General features: G+C 39.2%; 1 protein-coding gene across 2 annotated transcripts in view; it reads left to right on the forward strand.

Moving 5' to 3' along the window:
- The window catches only part of LOC139636548 (collagen alpha-1(XVII) chain-like), a 24,174-nt gene continuing 10,287 nt past the window's right edge, over window positions 1-13,887 (forward strand). For both annotated transcript variants that reach the window (XM_071504704.1, XM_071504705.1), the window contains exons 1-31: window positions 1-157; window positions 3,020-3,093; window positions 4,536-4,994; window positions 5,817-5,864; window positions 5,970-6,023; window positions 6,110-6,157; window positions 6,306-6,446; window positions 6,778-6,876; window positions 7,040-7,111; window positions 7,217-7,291; window positions 7,455-7,505; window positions 7,601-7,762; window positions 7,930-8,010; window positions 8,110-8,154; window positions 9,023-9,139; window positions 9,237-9,539; window positions 9,649-9,699; window positions 9,781-9,807; window positions 9,909-9,935; window positions 10,027-10,089; window positions 10,179-10,283; window positions 10,368-10,430; window positions 10,627-10,662; window positions 10,900-10,971; window positions 11,525-11,587; window positions 11,967-12,038; window positions 12,194-12,220; window positions 13,153-13,188; window positions 13,301-13,417; window positions 13,524-13,652; window positions 13,760-13,840. In XM_071504704.1, coding sequence (XP_071360805.1) covers window positions 3,030-3,093; window positions 4,536-4,994; window positions 5,817-5,864; window positions 5,970-6,023; window positions 6,110-6,157; window positions 6,306-6,446; window positions 6,778-6,876; window positions 7,040-7,111; window positions 7,217-7,291; window positions 7,455-7,505; window positions 7,601-7,762; window positions 7,930-8,010; window positions 8,110-8,154; window positions 9,023-9,139; window positions 9,237-9,539; window positions 9,649-9,699; window positions 9,781-9,807; window positions 9,909-9,935; window positions 10,027-10,089; window positions 10,179-10,283; window positions 10,368-10,430; window positions 10,627-10,662; window positions 10,900-10,971; window positions 11,525-11,587; window positions 11,967-12,038; window positions 12,194-12,220; window positions 13,153-13,188; window positions 13,301-13,417; window positions 13,524-13,652; window positions 13,760-13,840 — 2,788 coding nt within the window. In that variant the 5' untranslated portion in view covers window positions 1-157; window positions 3,020-3,029. The remainder of the gene's footprint in view (window positions 158-3,019; window positions 3,094-4,535; window positions 4,995-5,816; window positions 5,865-5,969; window positions 6,024-6,109; window positions 6,158-6,305; window positions 6,447-6,777; window positions 6,877-7,039; window positions 7,112-7,216; window positions 7,292-7,454; window positions 7,506-7,600; window positions 7,763-7,929; window positions 8,011-8,109; window positions 8,155-9,022; window positions 9,140-9,236; window positions 9,540-9,648; window positions 9,700-9,780; window positions 9,808-9,908; window positions 9,936-10,026; window positions 10,090-10,178; window positions 10,284-10,367; window positions 10,431-10,626; window positions 10,663-10,899; window positions 10,972-11,524; window positions 11,588-11,966; window positions 12,039-12,193; window positions 12,221-13,152; window positions 13,189-13,300; window positions 13,418-13,523; window positions 13,653-13,759; window positions 13,841-13,887) is intronic.

Raw genomic sequence — 13,887 nt, forward strand, 5'->3', positions numbered from 1 at the left:
GCACATGTAAGACCCTGGCACTGCACAGCATATTCCCTCAGCACCTGGACTTTATGCACTGCAATGTGGTGAATAGGATAGAGTTATTCATCTGAAGCCCTTTTCTGCTGGGGGATATAAGGAATGGTTGTGATTATTGTTGCACAAATGATCTCAGGTAAGATTTATTTATTTATCTATTTATTTATCAAGGATGGAGATGTATTCTTTAATTACTAAATTAATACTTGAAAAGCATTGGAAAATTAACTTTAATGAAAGACTTCGAGGTTGTTGCTGGTTCACCTGTGCATTAGGTGAGAGTCAAACACCTGGCAGTAGTAGTCCGTAATTGCTTTTTAAGCATGCAGGTTGCATGTTCTTAGCTGTCCACATGTGTGTGACAGTGGAAAATGGGAACCCTTAGTTAATGAACCACTGTAACAACCGCTTAAAGTCTTGATAAGTCAGGATACATGTAATTGATCACAAAAAGGGAAAGAGAAATATGGGTAAAGAAAGAAAGCACAAGAAAATCAAGTAATAATGGTCACAAGATCTTAAGAAAAGATAATATATATCATGATAATTTGAAGCATGAAAAAAGTAATATGCATTCACACATATTGTGTAATGAGAGACAGGAAAGTTACAATGCATAATTAAATACAAAAACTGCACTTGAACAAAAGTTGAGCTTGAGGGAATAGAAATGGGTGGTAGGTAGAGTGTCTTTTACTTGAGTGCACTCAAGTAGAAAAATAATAATAATAATACAAACAATTAACAATTATGTAAAAATAATAATGTTAACAGGGACATAGCTACTGTCTTCTCAGTCTAGAGTTGATGTTTGTACTATGGCTGCCTGTAATATAGTTGGGAAACTTAAGTTAATTATGCATTTAAGAGTTTCAGGCAAATGTCTGTTATCTGTGTTGTGCTGTTGTGGCCTATACTTGTTACTCTCTCCATTTATAAGACATTTTCAGGCTGTTTGGGTGGTTTTGGGGATAATAAGGTTTGTGAGTAACATTGCTGGAAAAATAGATATTTTTATTTCAGCTTTGTGACCATGCATCTTTGCATGTATGGGTTTTGAGAAGGTTGTTTATGTCCTTGAGTCATAAAATGTAATTTAGCCAATAAACCCTAGATAAATAGCAGATTGAACAAAAAAAAAAAAAAAAAAAAACGCAGTCACCTGTGAAAATCTGTTGCCAACCCATCCATCCACTCCAGCCTCCTCCAACTGTGGACTTTATTGCTCTTTGTACTACTTCACCTGACTTCCTCCCTTCCCAGATCACCTAACAAAGAACATAATTATGGGTCATAATAAAGTGCATGCACAGATGACCTATGGGCTTACAAAACAGTGTCTTTGCTTAACAGTTGCTACTGTAACAGTAACATAAGAGCAGAAGAGTCAAAAAGTCAGTGAACTGCAACATCACAAACAGTTTTCTAAGCAAACATAAGTTGTCATAAGACACAGGTCATAACAGACCAAATAAGGATGTAGCAGCAAAGCCCTTGAGTGGACTGAATTAACAAATGTTGGCTTTTGTTGAATTTATCTTTTATTTTCTAAGATGTAGAATAAGTATGTTCTTCAATCGAAACGTTGCATTGTGTAGCTTTGATCTTGCCAGTGTGTGATGACATGTAATCAGAACATCACTTTAGAGTGGTTTTGAAGAGTAGATTTTACAACTATGAAGGTTTTACAGGCACAAAGTGCTGCTCCAGGAGTTTTTTTTTTGTTTTTTTTTAGTTAAAGACAGATTGTTTTAGTGTGGAGAGTCTATCATATTCTAAATGAAAGCAACTATCTGTGCCATCTGACTGAATCCTCTTGACCACTGTGGTCTTTCTGGTTGAGTGGAAAAACACTGAAGTGATGTTTTTTTAAATCTACCATATGTAGAATTTGGAAACTTGAGACCCCCTAGTGGTTACATGATAAATGAGATCTGTGCACACTCCCACCCTCAACCATCTACACAAACGAAGGTCAATGATATCACAGTAACTTTAAAAATCACAAATATCCTGTTGCAACCTAATCTCGCCCTCATCACAATGTAACTTAATGTTATTTTATTATACATTATTTTATTTCATTATTACATTCACAGGATATAAATAGGATATATATTATTATTATTTATTTTTATTATTATAATTGCATTCTTTCTACAATTATATTCAGGTAACATCATTCATTATCACTATATATTCTTTTTCATTGTCTCCTCATACATCATGCCACACTCTACCCCATAAGCCTGTATACCCAGGGTCATAAAACACAGATACATATGATAACCTCTCATATAAACATTGCAATACACACACACACACACACACACACACACACACACACATATACCAGACTCATAACAGATAGATCATATTCTTATCATTTATGTCTTTATAACTGTTCTTGTTCTTGTTTTCATCTACATGTCTGTCCATTATGTCCTATTTACCCTTCATGTCACGCCTGTTTTTGTTATGTCACTAATAAAGGAACTGAAAAACAAAAAGAATAAAAATCACATATGTTGTACAGATAGTGGCTTCAAACGATCATTTGCCATCTTTATGGCAATTGGGCAAAGACTTTATGTCATTTCCTCCAGCTACGGCTGAAACCCCAGATGTTTTTCAGTCAAGTTTCTGTAGAGATCTGCCTCTGTATTGTGAGTCTTTTTTGTTAAAAGAAAAGCCACATTTATCAAGTGAACAATGAACTACTGTATGCCCTTTCTACACAGATTTAGGTGAACCCTTTAAATCAAAGGTATTGGATTCCAAAGAGCCTTTTCACAGGGGACATGGCCACAAAGGAAAGAAATACGACCACAGAAAAATATGACTTGCTCTAACGAACAATGTGTAGATACTACCTTGGGGTGTAATAGCATTCCTGTTCAATGTAATGAAAATCTTACACTCTTTCATATTTTACACAGAATAAGAGGCTTTAACTCATAACGTCTTTGTATGTGTATGCTCTGTTTTGTTGTTACAGATAACACTGGATGGACAATCTAGGTACAGCCAAGACTGTCAGCAGTAGTGGAGATGGTGGAGGAAGTAACAAAGGTAAGATATGAAAGGTGGTAGTCTGTAACTGTGGCTGTTCCTAAAGGAGCTCTTTGCAATTTGCTATTGCTACGTAGCCAGTGTTAGTAGTAGCAGCTGTTTACGTCCCTGCCTAGAAGATACATTGTTAGTTCAGCAACAAATTTCATTCCTTTACTTGCCAAGAGCTGTTTGCTAGAGGTGGAAAGTGACGCCAGTGTTAACTGTTTAATCACTTTCATCACCTTTCATCACGTTCTGTGATTCACTGTAGTCTTCAATCGGCCCTGAAAACATAAAGCTCTTGTCAAGCAAAAATCACCACCACCCGCTCCTGGCAAGAAACCAAGTTTGGCGGCAGCAAAAACGTACAAGTAGCCCCTTTAAATATGCATTGGCAGTACAGTGATGCATGCACTTGCTGTATTATTATTTTTTGTATTCTCGACAAATGCATAATAATAGAATAATTAAAGACTATGTCTCTGGTGGAAAGTAGTCTTCAGTGAGCACTGTTGTGAACCAACCCTTTTAAAACCACATGGAAAATAGGAAATCTACATGAATCTACATGAAATAAAGTAGTTGTATTTAATACATTTTTCTCCTGGAATCACATAACCAGTAGTGACCACTTGAGTGACTTCAGTAAGTTGTACAATCTTCACACAAAACTGAAATAATTATCTATACACATTACAAAAGTGACTATTTAGATCAGTTTGATCAGTTTTGCACACCGGTTGACTTATAGATTTTTAAGTTGAAGGTGTGCTGATCAAAATTTGGTATAATAATGTAATTTAAAAGTGAGTGAAGTGAGAGTTATCACCCAATCCTGCAGTTTCTTTCAGCTCTATGTTCTCTGTGTCGGCTGGGTGTGTAAATAAACCATTTCTGGGTCATGTTAGCCATATAAAAACAAAAGAAAAAAAATGATTGCAGCTTTAAAGTATGTTGCAATACACAAATCATTATAATGATATGCCATTGTCAGACTTTGCCACTAGAGGGAGCTAGAGTCCCATAAACTCTGAGGTGGCAGCTTATCATTTTTATTTGACAAGAAGGATCATTACTCCTGGCAGCTCCAGCAGTGACATTTATGGTATATGTGCATGTCATAACTCATTCTATATAAGACAGGAGGGATTTCATGGTAAAGAGCAATTAGAGCATGTTCAGGCACAGTGCAAGGCAAGCTGAGGCTCATCTCAGGAATGTTTTTTAATAACAAAAAAACTTGAGATGCATGTTCATGCTATAGGTCAAACATTAACTGTGGCAGCACTGTCTTGTAGTTGGGACAGAATTTTAGGCAATTAGATATCAAAGATAGTGTCACCTGAGCATTTGATGTGAGGGCCTTGATAGGATCTTGCTGTCAAAGATGAGATAAAAAACACAAATATAATTTTTTTCCTCTATTTTTTTTCCTCTGGGTGATCTTTTTCTGAGTGCAGGTGGGTCAGGTGGAAGAGCTGCGTCAGGAGGCTCTGATGGGACAAGCAGCTCAGTTGTGATCACATCCAGCAGCTCCCACGCCACCAGCCCCAGTGGATCCAGAGCGAGCAAAGGCACCAGAGGTGTCAGCATCACCGCTGTAGGAGCATCCACTGCTGTATCCTCAGGTGGAGGAGGTTCAGCAACCTCAGGGGGCTCCGGGACAGGGGCAGGGTTTAGGGCTACTGGACGGGGGTCCTCTAGCATGTCGTCCAGTTTTGCGAGTAGTGGCAGAGAGGGGAAAAGGGAGGGTGGTTTAGGTGCTGTGACAGTTTCCACAGTGACCAAGACCAGCTACAGTTCAGGTGGATCTGGGGAAGCAAAGAGAGGATCGTCCTCTGCGATCAACTATTCACCTTCTCCGAGAGAGAGGAAGAGCATGACCACCATGGCAGCAGCTCTCTCGGATGTCTTTGATGGTTAGTTGTTGGTCAGCAATTGAACAACTCATGCTGTTTTACTGAACTGTCTCATCTATTCCATGTTGTTTGAAGTCTGAAAGGGGTGACAGCAATGGAGGAGACCAAGGATGGTTGCAGCACTTTTTGTCGAGCTCTCATATTTTGACAGAAAGTACCCTTATATGTCCACTACAAATACAAATGTCATCTATATCACTGAATTCATTAAGTGGTGTTAAATTCAAGAGGTTCCCCTGTTACAACCTTCCCCACTACTGGGATAAGTTGTAACACAACCTAGGGCAAGTTGTAACACTAAGAGTGAAGAATTAAAATTTCAGACCACACATCACAAATTATGTATTTAGGTAAGTTTATTGCACATGTGCCAACACCTCAGATTCCTGTGGTACACCACAAACAAAACTCACCACTGACTTTTTACTGAATTCCCAACAATTAGCTGTTGGTGATACTTTTTAAATAGTTTTGCCGAGCTATTGCAACATAGTGGTTTGAAATTAGCATAGATGAAATGCCTCACATTTTACCTAAGAGAGAGCTCCCTAATATATTATTAGTTACATAATTCATAGTCAAAGAAAATTACTTTTACTTTACCTTAAAAATCTGCATTTTGGCTGTAAAATCTGCATGCCTCTTCACACAGCTATCCCATTTCACATGTAAGGTCAGGAAGGAAGTGGTCATGTATGAAATTGATCACATGATTTTAAGGTCATCCAATAACGGTGAGTCTCCCCTTCCATGTTACAAGACTTGGAGGAGAAACAATACACTGAAGGCTAATATGATCTTGTCTCTGTCACCATGTTTCAGAAAGTTCAAGCACAAACTCTTCTCCAGAGTACAACAGGAAGGAGTACGGTAAGTGTTACTTGAATCTCAGATTATATTCTGGAATGTGCAAATGATGAAATGATGATGTATGTGTATCATGAATTAATTTATTTAGTTTGTGTTTTCTTGCAGGCGCATCAGTTGCAACCTCAAGTTCTGCCAGCAGAGGAAGAACTCAGAGCAGAGGTAAACTTAAAGCAATAGTGCATAAACAATACATGTCAGTTACATATAATGAGGTTGCTACCATCAATCACGTTGTCCTTTTTTAGAGAGTGAGATCAGAGCCAGACTTCAGAGTGCTTCTCCCACAGCAAGTTGTGAGTATAACTATGCATCTATCACTATATGTGTGTACATATATACTAGAGAATACACAGCCTGTAATCCTGAAATCCTGTCTGAACTTGAGGTAAAAGGGAACTGTAGAGTGATCTGCTGGTGCTCACTGTCCCCTCTGCCGTGCAGGGACGGAGCTGGATGACGTGAAGCGTCTGCTGAGAGGAAACTCCACCAACACCAGCCCCACTCAGTCCCCCAGCAACACACTGCCCATCCCCAAGAAGGCCAGTGTGGAAACCAGGAGCATGTCTGAGAGCTCCACCGCAGGTTCAACCAATCAGATATCATTTCTGTAATGTTTAAAAAATGGTATTGTGAGACTGTGATTGTCTAAACTGCCTGGAGGGTTGCTGGACTGAACATTCAGGCCAGCTGTGAGTGTGAAGTGAATGAGAAGTTCTGTTCTCTTCCTTTACTCTACTGTACTGTACTAATTAATCAGAACATGCAGGTCTAATATCTGATTTGTATTTGTTTGTGTGTTTATTATTGTCTGCTCACTTCATTGTCTTTTGATTTTTTTTCCCTGCATTTTACCTGTGCTTGGTTTAAAATGTTTTTACATATCGATTTATCATTTTCCCTTTATTCCATTCAGACCACTATGGCAGCGTTTGGTCTGGAGGTGTGAGCGGCAGCTACAATTACACTACCAACCCCAACAACCTATCCACAACCTCCACCCTTTACCAGTCAGGTCAGTCAAATACACATGGCAACCAGCAATAAAAAGCAGTTTTTGTGTGTTTCCTGAGTATTTAATTGCACATTATTGCAGATTATGGTTAATTACTATAATGCACATTTGTCTGTAACCTGTTAACTGTTGCGGGGACATGTGCTCTGTTGCATTCTGTCAGGTGCAGGAGTTCAGAACAACCTGACGCTCAGCTCTCCCTCTATGAACAGTGGACTATCTGCAAGCAGCACTGGTGAGCCTCTACTTGTAACATCACAGCCCACCGGGGGTTTCAGGTCCTTAGCTCAGCACTGACAGTATAACTATGTTTTGTTTTTTCTCTCCGTCTCGGTTCCAGTGTATGGCGTTCAGAATAATCTGGGCAGTACCAGTCCCACTGTCCTCTCTCCCACTGGAACCAACACACAAATAGGTAAAGCAAATGAAGACCAATAAAAGATGTTGATAGTTATTATCCGTATATACACTGATCTGAGTGTTGTAGATATTAAAGCAATCAAAATACCATGTCATGGTGTTCTGTAAGTTAAGAATCATGGATAACTTTTTGGAGATGTATGTTTGGCTCCTCGCAGTTTACGGTGTACAAAAAAATGTATCTGGCACTGGACTGAGCACAACCACAGGTGAGAGAAAATGTGACAATTTCTTCTCTCAATTATTTGAGATTTGCATTGAATCACTGTCTTTGAGTTTTTAATGAAATGTTTGTTTCTCACAGTGAGACCCAGCATTCCAATTAATGACGAAGCCTCTGGCAAAGGCTTTAAGTTTGTGCTGATAGAGAAGGAGAATACTCCTGTCAAGAAGGAGACAGAGAGACTGATCACCACCAAAGACACAGGGAAGATGTTCATGTCTGCAGCACCTGCTAATCCTTCTGGTAATACTAAATCCTACTGCATAGTGCTGTGTAAAGTGCTAACACTGCTATAGATTCCACTGCCTCAACTGCTACTATTCTTGATGCCACTTGAATATTAGGAAAAAATGTTTTCTATTTCTATTTCTGTGTTTGATTAATGGCAACTGAATTGTTCTGTCTCGTAGCGACCTACTCTGAGGACTCACTGAAAAGAGAGAAACAGAAGCTATCAACCAACACAATGGAGGAAGGAACAGAAGCTAAATGTAGACTTATATTCAGCAAATTGTAGTCTACTAATATTAAGAGATGTCACATATATTTCCTGTTTGATTTGTAATCAATTGTTGTTTTATCTTTAAAAGCTTCAACCCTGAAAGTTGCCACTAAAGACAAAGCCACTTATGCAGGTACTGTATTACCCCATTTTCACTATTAGTCTTTTTTTTTTTTTTAAAGTATTTTCTGTTCTCTACCAAAATAGTCATACTGTCTGTCTTAAAGACTGAAAAAGAAGCATTTTAAGAGATTGAGACAGTAATTTTAAAATATTAGTTAAGGTTTTTTGGACAAAGGGAAGGTTTAGGGATCAGTGAAAAGTTAAAGGAATAGTTTAGAAAATATGCTTGTTTGCTTTGCTCAGTTAATCAATTAACAATTACTTAATTAATCAATTAATTAATTAACTATACAACCAAGAAACGGTTAGCTTAGCCTAGCATAAAGACTGGAAAAAAGGGAAACAGCTAGTCTTCCTCCTGGGGTGATCCCACCAAATCACTGGAGGTCAAGCAATAGCCCAGCACCCTGACCCTTCATAAAATTTCAACTTGATGTTTTTGCATAGATAAAACAAACCAGATATAAAGATACTGGAAGGTGGATTTTGTTTACACACAAGCCTGTTTCCCCTATTTACAGCCTTTATGCTAAGATAAGCTAACCTGCTATTGGCTATATATATATATATTTCATGGACAGACATGAGAATGGTATCACACAAATAAGCGTATTTCCCAAAATGCCCCTTTAAGAAAATGTAGAAGGCTAAGAAAAATATAAGAATAATACAAACTAGAGACAACAAGGGAAAAATCAAGGAAAAAATCTCAGTAATAATAAAAATTCTCCAATTTTATTGTCAGCACTAAATTTCAACAAGTAAATTATACATTAGAAGCTTTTTCCTGAGAATCTGCTGCAGTCCATTTTTCTTATTATCTTGAAATTAAAAAAATTAAAGACTTATTCTTGCATCTGAACTTTTTTGTTCCTCAGAGATCCAGAAAGAGGACTCAGGCTTCTTCTCCTGCTGTAGCTGGTGGAAGTGGCTGCTGGGCCTCCTGCTCAGTCTGCTCCTTCTCCTTGGACTCCTCTTTGGACTCATTGCTTTGGGTGAGACAAGAAAACTCTTCATTCTCGGCAGCAAGTTATTCACCCTCATAAGCGTCAAGGTGATCTCTATGTGTTTAACTGCTCTCTTGTTTCACAGGTGAAGAAGTGAAACGCCTCAAGAACCGTGTTGATGCTTTAGAGGCCATCGTCGGCAGCGCCTCAGCCAGGTCCAGTCGTCTGTCAGCCTCCTCGGGCATCAACACCATCGACCCGTTGGATTCAGGATACATTGACAGGAGTTCCTCCGGGTCCACCCTGACCCGCTCTGATAACACCATCAACTTGGGGGCTGCTGGGCCGGGAGGAGGTGCAGGGAGCGGACCAGGACTGGATAGCGCTGCCCTGCAGAGAGCCATTCAGCAGCTGGTCAGGTCTGAGCTCCGCTCAGATGCTGTGAGAGGTACAGACTGAACACACAGATCAGTTATCTAAGTTCATAAATCAATCCAACCCTCAATGAAACAAACTGTGTATATTTGAATTTAATTCCAACTTTTTTCTACTTTTAGAAACACTTGCATACTCTCTAAAAGGAGAGAGAGGACAGCCAGGACCTAAAGGTACATTTGCACCAATCATAGAATAATTTGGACACTGAGATTTTGTTGATATCCATCGTAAGTCTGGCTGTTTCTTTACAGGGGATCCAGGAGCTCTAGGACAAAAAGGTGAGGTATTAAATATAGTTTCATAAGTATCAAACCTCAGAGGTGTGTTGCATAAGAATCGATCACTCTGTAAACCAGACACTAAAAATGATGTTTTGCAGGTGATAGCGGCTTTCCTGGCCCGCCAGGTAAGACTGAGAATTCTGCAAATGTGTTTTGGCTTCCTGCTTCTCACAGAGGGGATAAACTCACTGCCTCTCATATATCTCATTTCTTCAGGTCCGCCTGGGCAGATGGGTCACCCAGGGTTGGACGGATTAAGGGGACCAAAGGGAAGTGCAGGTAACGTGTGTTTCAGTGCTCTTTTAGGTTGAGTGGAGATACTTAAAAAAAAGAGGAAATTGACTTAATTGCTTCTCCTTCGTTACCAGGTGAACCAGGTTCTGAGGGACCACCCGGTCAGAGGGGCCGGGAGGGACCAATGGGTCCCCGTGGAGAGAGTGGACCACCTGGTTTTGGAGAGAAAGGAGACAAAGGTAGAAAATGTTTTCGTTGTCCAAATTGAATCCAGGAAAATTATTTGTTATTCAGTCTTTGATAATGAAATTTGGGTTTGACAGGATCTCAAGGTGAGGCAGGACGTCCCGGTCCTACTGGTGCTGCTGGACCTGTGGGGCCAAAAGGTAAGGCCAAAGGTCATGATGGAATTATAGGTAAAAGCAGTTCAGGTTTTAAGGATGATATCAGTGTTGCATATTTTACACCTTACACACATCACTTAACTTTAAAAACTAACACTGTAAACTCACTGCAATATGTTAACAGATTCCATTAATGACAAAAATAAATGGCCTACATATTTTCCTTGTTTGATTTTAGGTGCCATTGGGGATCATGGTGCTCCAGGAATCCCTGGTAAAGAAGTTCATATTGTCTGTTTGGTGTGTGGTAGTTATTGGCAGCAGTGTATTAAATCTGTTTCTCATTTGTCTGCATATAAATTAGAATATACAGTCTTCTAAAACTGTCTGTAAGTCTTTGCACAACACTGATTGATTAGTTAACTATTGTAAAGATAGAGAAAAAGTGATGGCAGTTATCAGGCCAACTTTGTAATAGCTCTATTGGCACTTTTGATTGTCCTAAATGCAGGTGACCGAGGAACTCCAGGGCTGCCAGGAATCAAAGGAGAACAGGGAGAGAGGGGACAACGTGGACCAATGGGTGTGTCTCAGAACAGTTTTATCAGTGCACAACGTGGATAATAAAAATACAGCTGCTATCACAGCAGCCACTAAATATACTGTAAAAGTGGTAAAGATGTCTATAAACTTCTTTTCCAAATGGTCTCGTTAAAATAACATAAAACTCAAACATTATTTGTGTTTACTCTATACTGTACCTAAACTTAATGCTGCTTATAGAGTCCCAAACAAACATGAGTTTTGATGCAAGACAAATACTGTTTTATTGTATTATTATTATGTTGATGTATTAACATATTTTTTAAGCCTGTAAATCTGTTAGCCACGTTAACTTTTACATGATGATTTTAGTGTCAATTAAATATACACTACAAACTGGTTAGATCCTCACTTGCGTAAAAGAGAGCCTGGTGGAGCTTGTATTGAAGTCAGACTACATCACTGTGCAAAAAAACCCCCCCAGCACATTCTTTAATGTTCTTCACAATCTTTAAAGTTGCAGACCCGCAACAATGTTTAGGTTTGAAAAAAAGAGTTTTGATATTTGATGTATCTTGTTTTCATGATTAAAGGTGAACCAGGACAACCTGGACTACAGGGCCCTGCTGGACTAAAGGGATCTAAAGGGATTGCAGGTCAGGAGATTTACAGATATACAATGTTGGTAAAAGGAAATTCTATTAATAGATGTCAAGATCTGAGGAGGATATAGGGAGGACAGTTTCAGTCTGCATCATCAGTCAACTGAGTTTATTCTCATGGTGCCCTACATGCTTGGATAACTACTGACAGGGTAATATTAGATAGAAGTGTGGGCTGTGATCATTCTTTAAAAGTGCTATAAGATGGATGGATTTGTCATTAGAAATTGGTTGTAGATAGAGACATCAGACTTGCAAACTCTCAGTTATGGAACACACATTATAAAATTATCCTGTAAGTGCCAGAGAAAGATAACAGAACATTTACCACTGTTGTGTCCTGTGAACTCGAGTCTCTGTGTACAAAATGCAGGTGACACAGGTTCGATGGGACTTCCTGGTGTGAGAGGACCACCTGGTCTTCCTGGAGATGTTGGTCCCCAAGGTACCATAACTCTGTCCAGTTATGGCAGCAGTCATAATCAATCATAAATAATAAATTGTGTTTATCAAATATTACCTAAATAATTTCAGCTAGCCTATTTTTAATAGACTGGATTGAAATGAAAACAATCAAATGTTTTGTTTTGTTTTCTCAAGGCACCCCTGGGATTCAAGGACCCCAAGGTATAAAAATATGCACTTACTGTGTAAGCTCTTGGTAAAACCAACCTTCTTCAAATAGATTCCCACAAGTGGTTGACAAGTCATTAGCACACCTGAGGTGAAGTTTGTTAGGGTTCAACATCCTTACTATATGCATTATATAAGAATATGCTTATGCCAATTCACTATCAAAATATTTTCCCACCTTTTCTCCTTTGTTTTTTCTAACAGTAGAATTCTTTTTTGAAGTGGTATATGTATATGAGGGGCTGTGGAGGCTGTGGGTCTGCATTGGTGTAGCGGATTTCCTGATCCACACTCCATTTCAGCTGGTGGCGGTAACACACAACAACATTGTTTGTTGGTTGCTATATAAATCAAGAAGCAGAGGGAGAGACCCAGAGGCGGAAATAAAGTATAGGAGGCAAAAACAGAATGTGAAACAAGAAAACATGAAAACAAAACAAATTTTGCATGTTAACGTGTTAACAGTGGCTAATTTGCATTAAACACAAAGCACAGCTGAAGCTGCCATTAGGTTTCGCAGACATTTTGCCATAAATCAAAGTATTGGACAATAGAAATGGTGACCTTTAGATGGCTGTAGAAGAAAGGTCAGAGAATCACCCAAATCATGCTTTGGGGACAATGAATGTCTGTGCAACTGACAGACAGTGCCATCACCAGAGCCACTTCTGTGTATGTGATTGCCACATCAGAATAATTAGCGCAAATCCTTATTATGTAAATGGAATTACATTTTTCTTGCTAAAGCTCCTCAAAACTAAGGACTTAATTATTTTTACTCTAATTAAGTCTTTAAAGCAGTAAGGTTATGATTTTTAACTAAAACTCTTGAATGAAGGACATACTAAAGACTTTTTTGAAATACCAACATCTTATCTACCTAATGCTATATGTTTGATGTTAAGCTTCATCATGAAATCTTTCAGGTGAACCTGGTCTGCCTGGCAAAGTCATCACTCCAAGTAAGAACTAGTACTTGTACTAGTTGCACATGGACATACAAAGTGTAATTTTGAATTCATTTTAAGTACCATACACTCTAAATGGTCTTTGTCTCTTTCTTTGTTGTGCTAGTTGGCTCTGACACTGTGGCGATCCCCGGACCTCCAGGGCCCGCTGGGCCTCCAGGCCCTGCTGGACTCCCTGGTTTGTCTGGTCCAATTGGCCCTGCTGGTGTTCCAGGACAACCCGGTAAATCCAAACTCTTGACAAATGTTAAGCAGCTTAGAGGATTGTTTATACATATTCAGCGTATTGTTTTTAATTTCTATGATGGTACATTGACTCAATCATTTAGGTCCTAAGGGAGAACGAGGGGAGAAAGGAGAAAAGGGAGAAAGGGGAGAGAAGGGAGAGCAAGGAAAACCTGGCGAGCCTGGCATCAGCATTACAAGTTCAGAAACTGTCCGTGCCACCCAAACTGATAGTGAGTACATTTTTATTTCTTAATTGCTTACTGCCATCTGGTGGTATTACCAAGATAACACTGTGTGAAAGAGTGATAACATCCCTTTATGTTTTCATTTCTAACAGGACTTTCCTCAGTGACAGGACTGCCTGGTCCACCGGGACCCCCAGGTCCTCCTGGTGTACCTGGTTCTCAGGGTCCTCCTGGTAAGTTAAAAGCCATTTGCTAGATACCAACAGTACTTTCAAACAAT

This window comes from Trachinotus anak, unplaced genomic scaffold (genome assembly GCF_046630095.1).
Source record: "Trachinotus anak isolate AG129_WGS33_773 ecotype Australia unplaced genomic scaffold, CSIRO_AGI_Tana_v1 ptg000019l, whole genome shotgun sequence".
Classification (NCBI taxonomy): domain Eukaryota; kingdom Metazoa; phylum Chordata; class Actinopteri; order Carangiformes; family Carangidae; genus Trachinotus; species Trachinotus anak.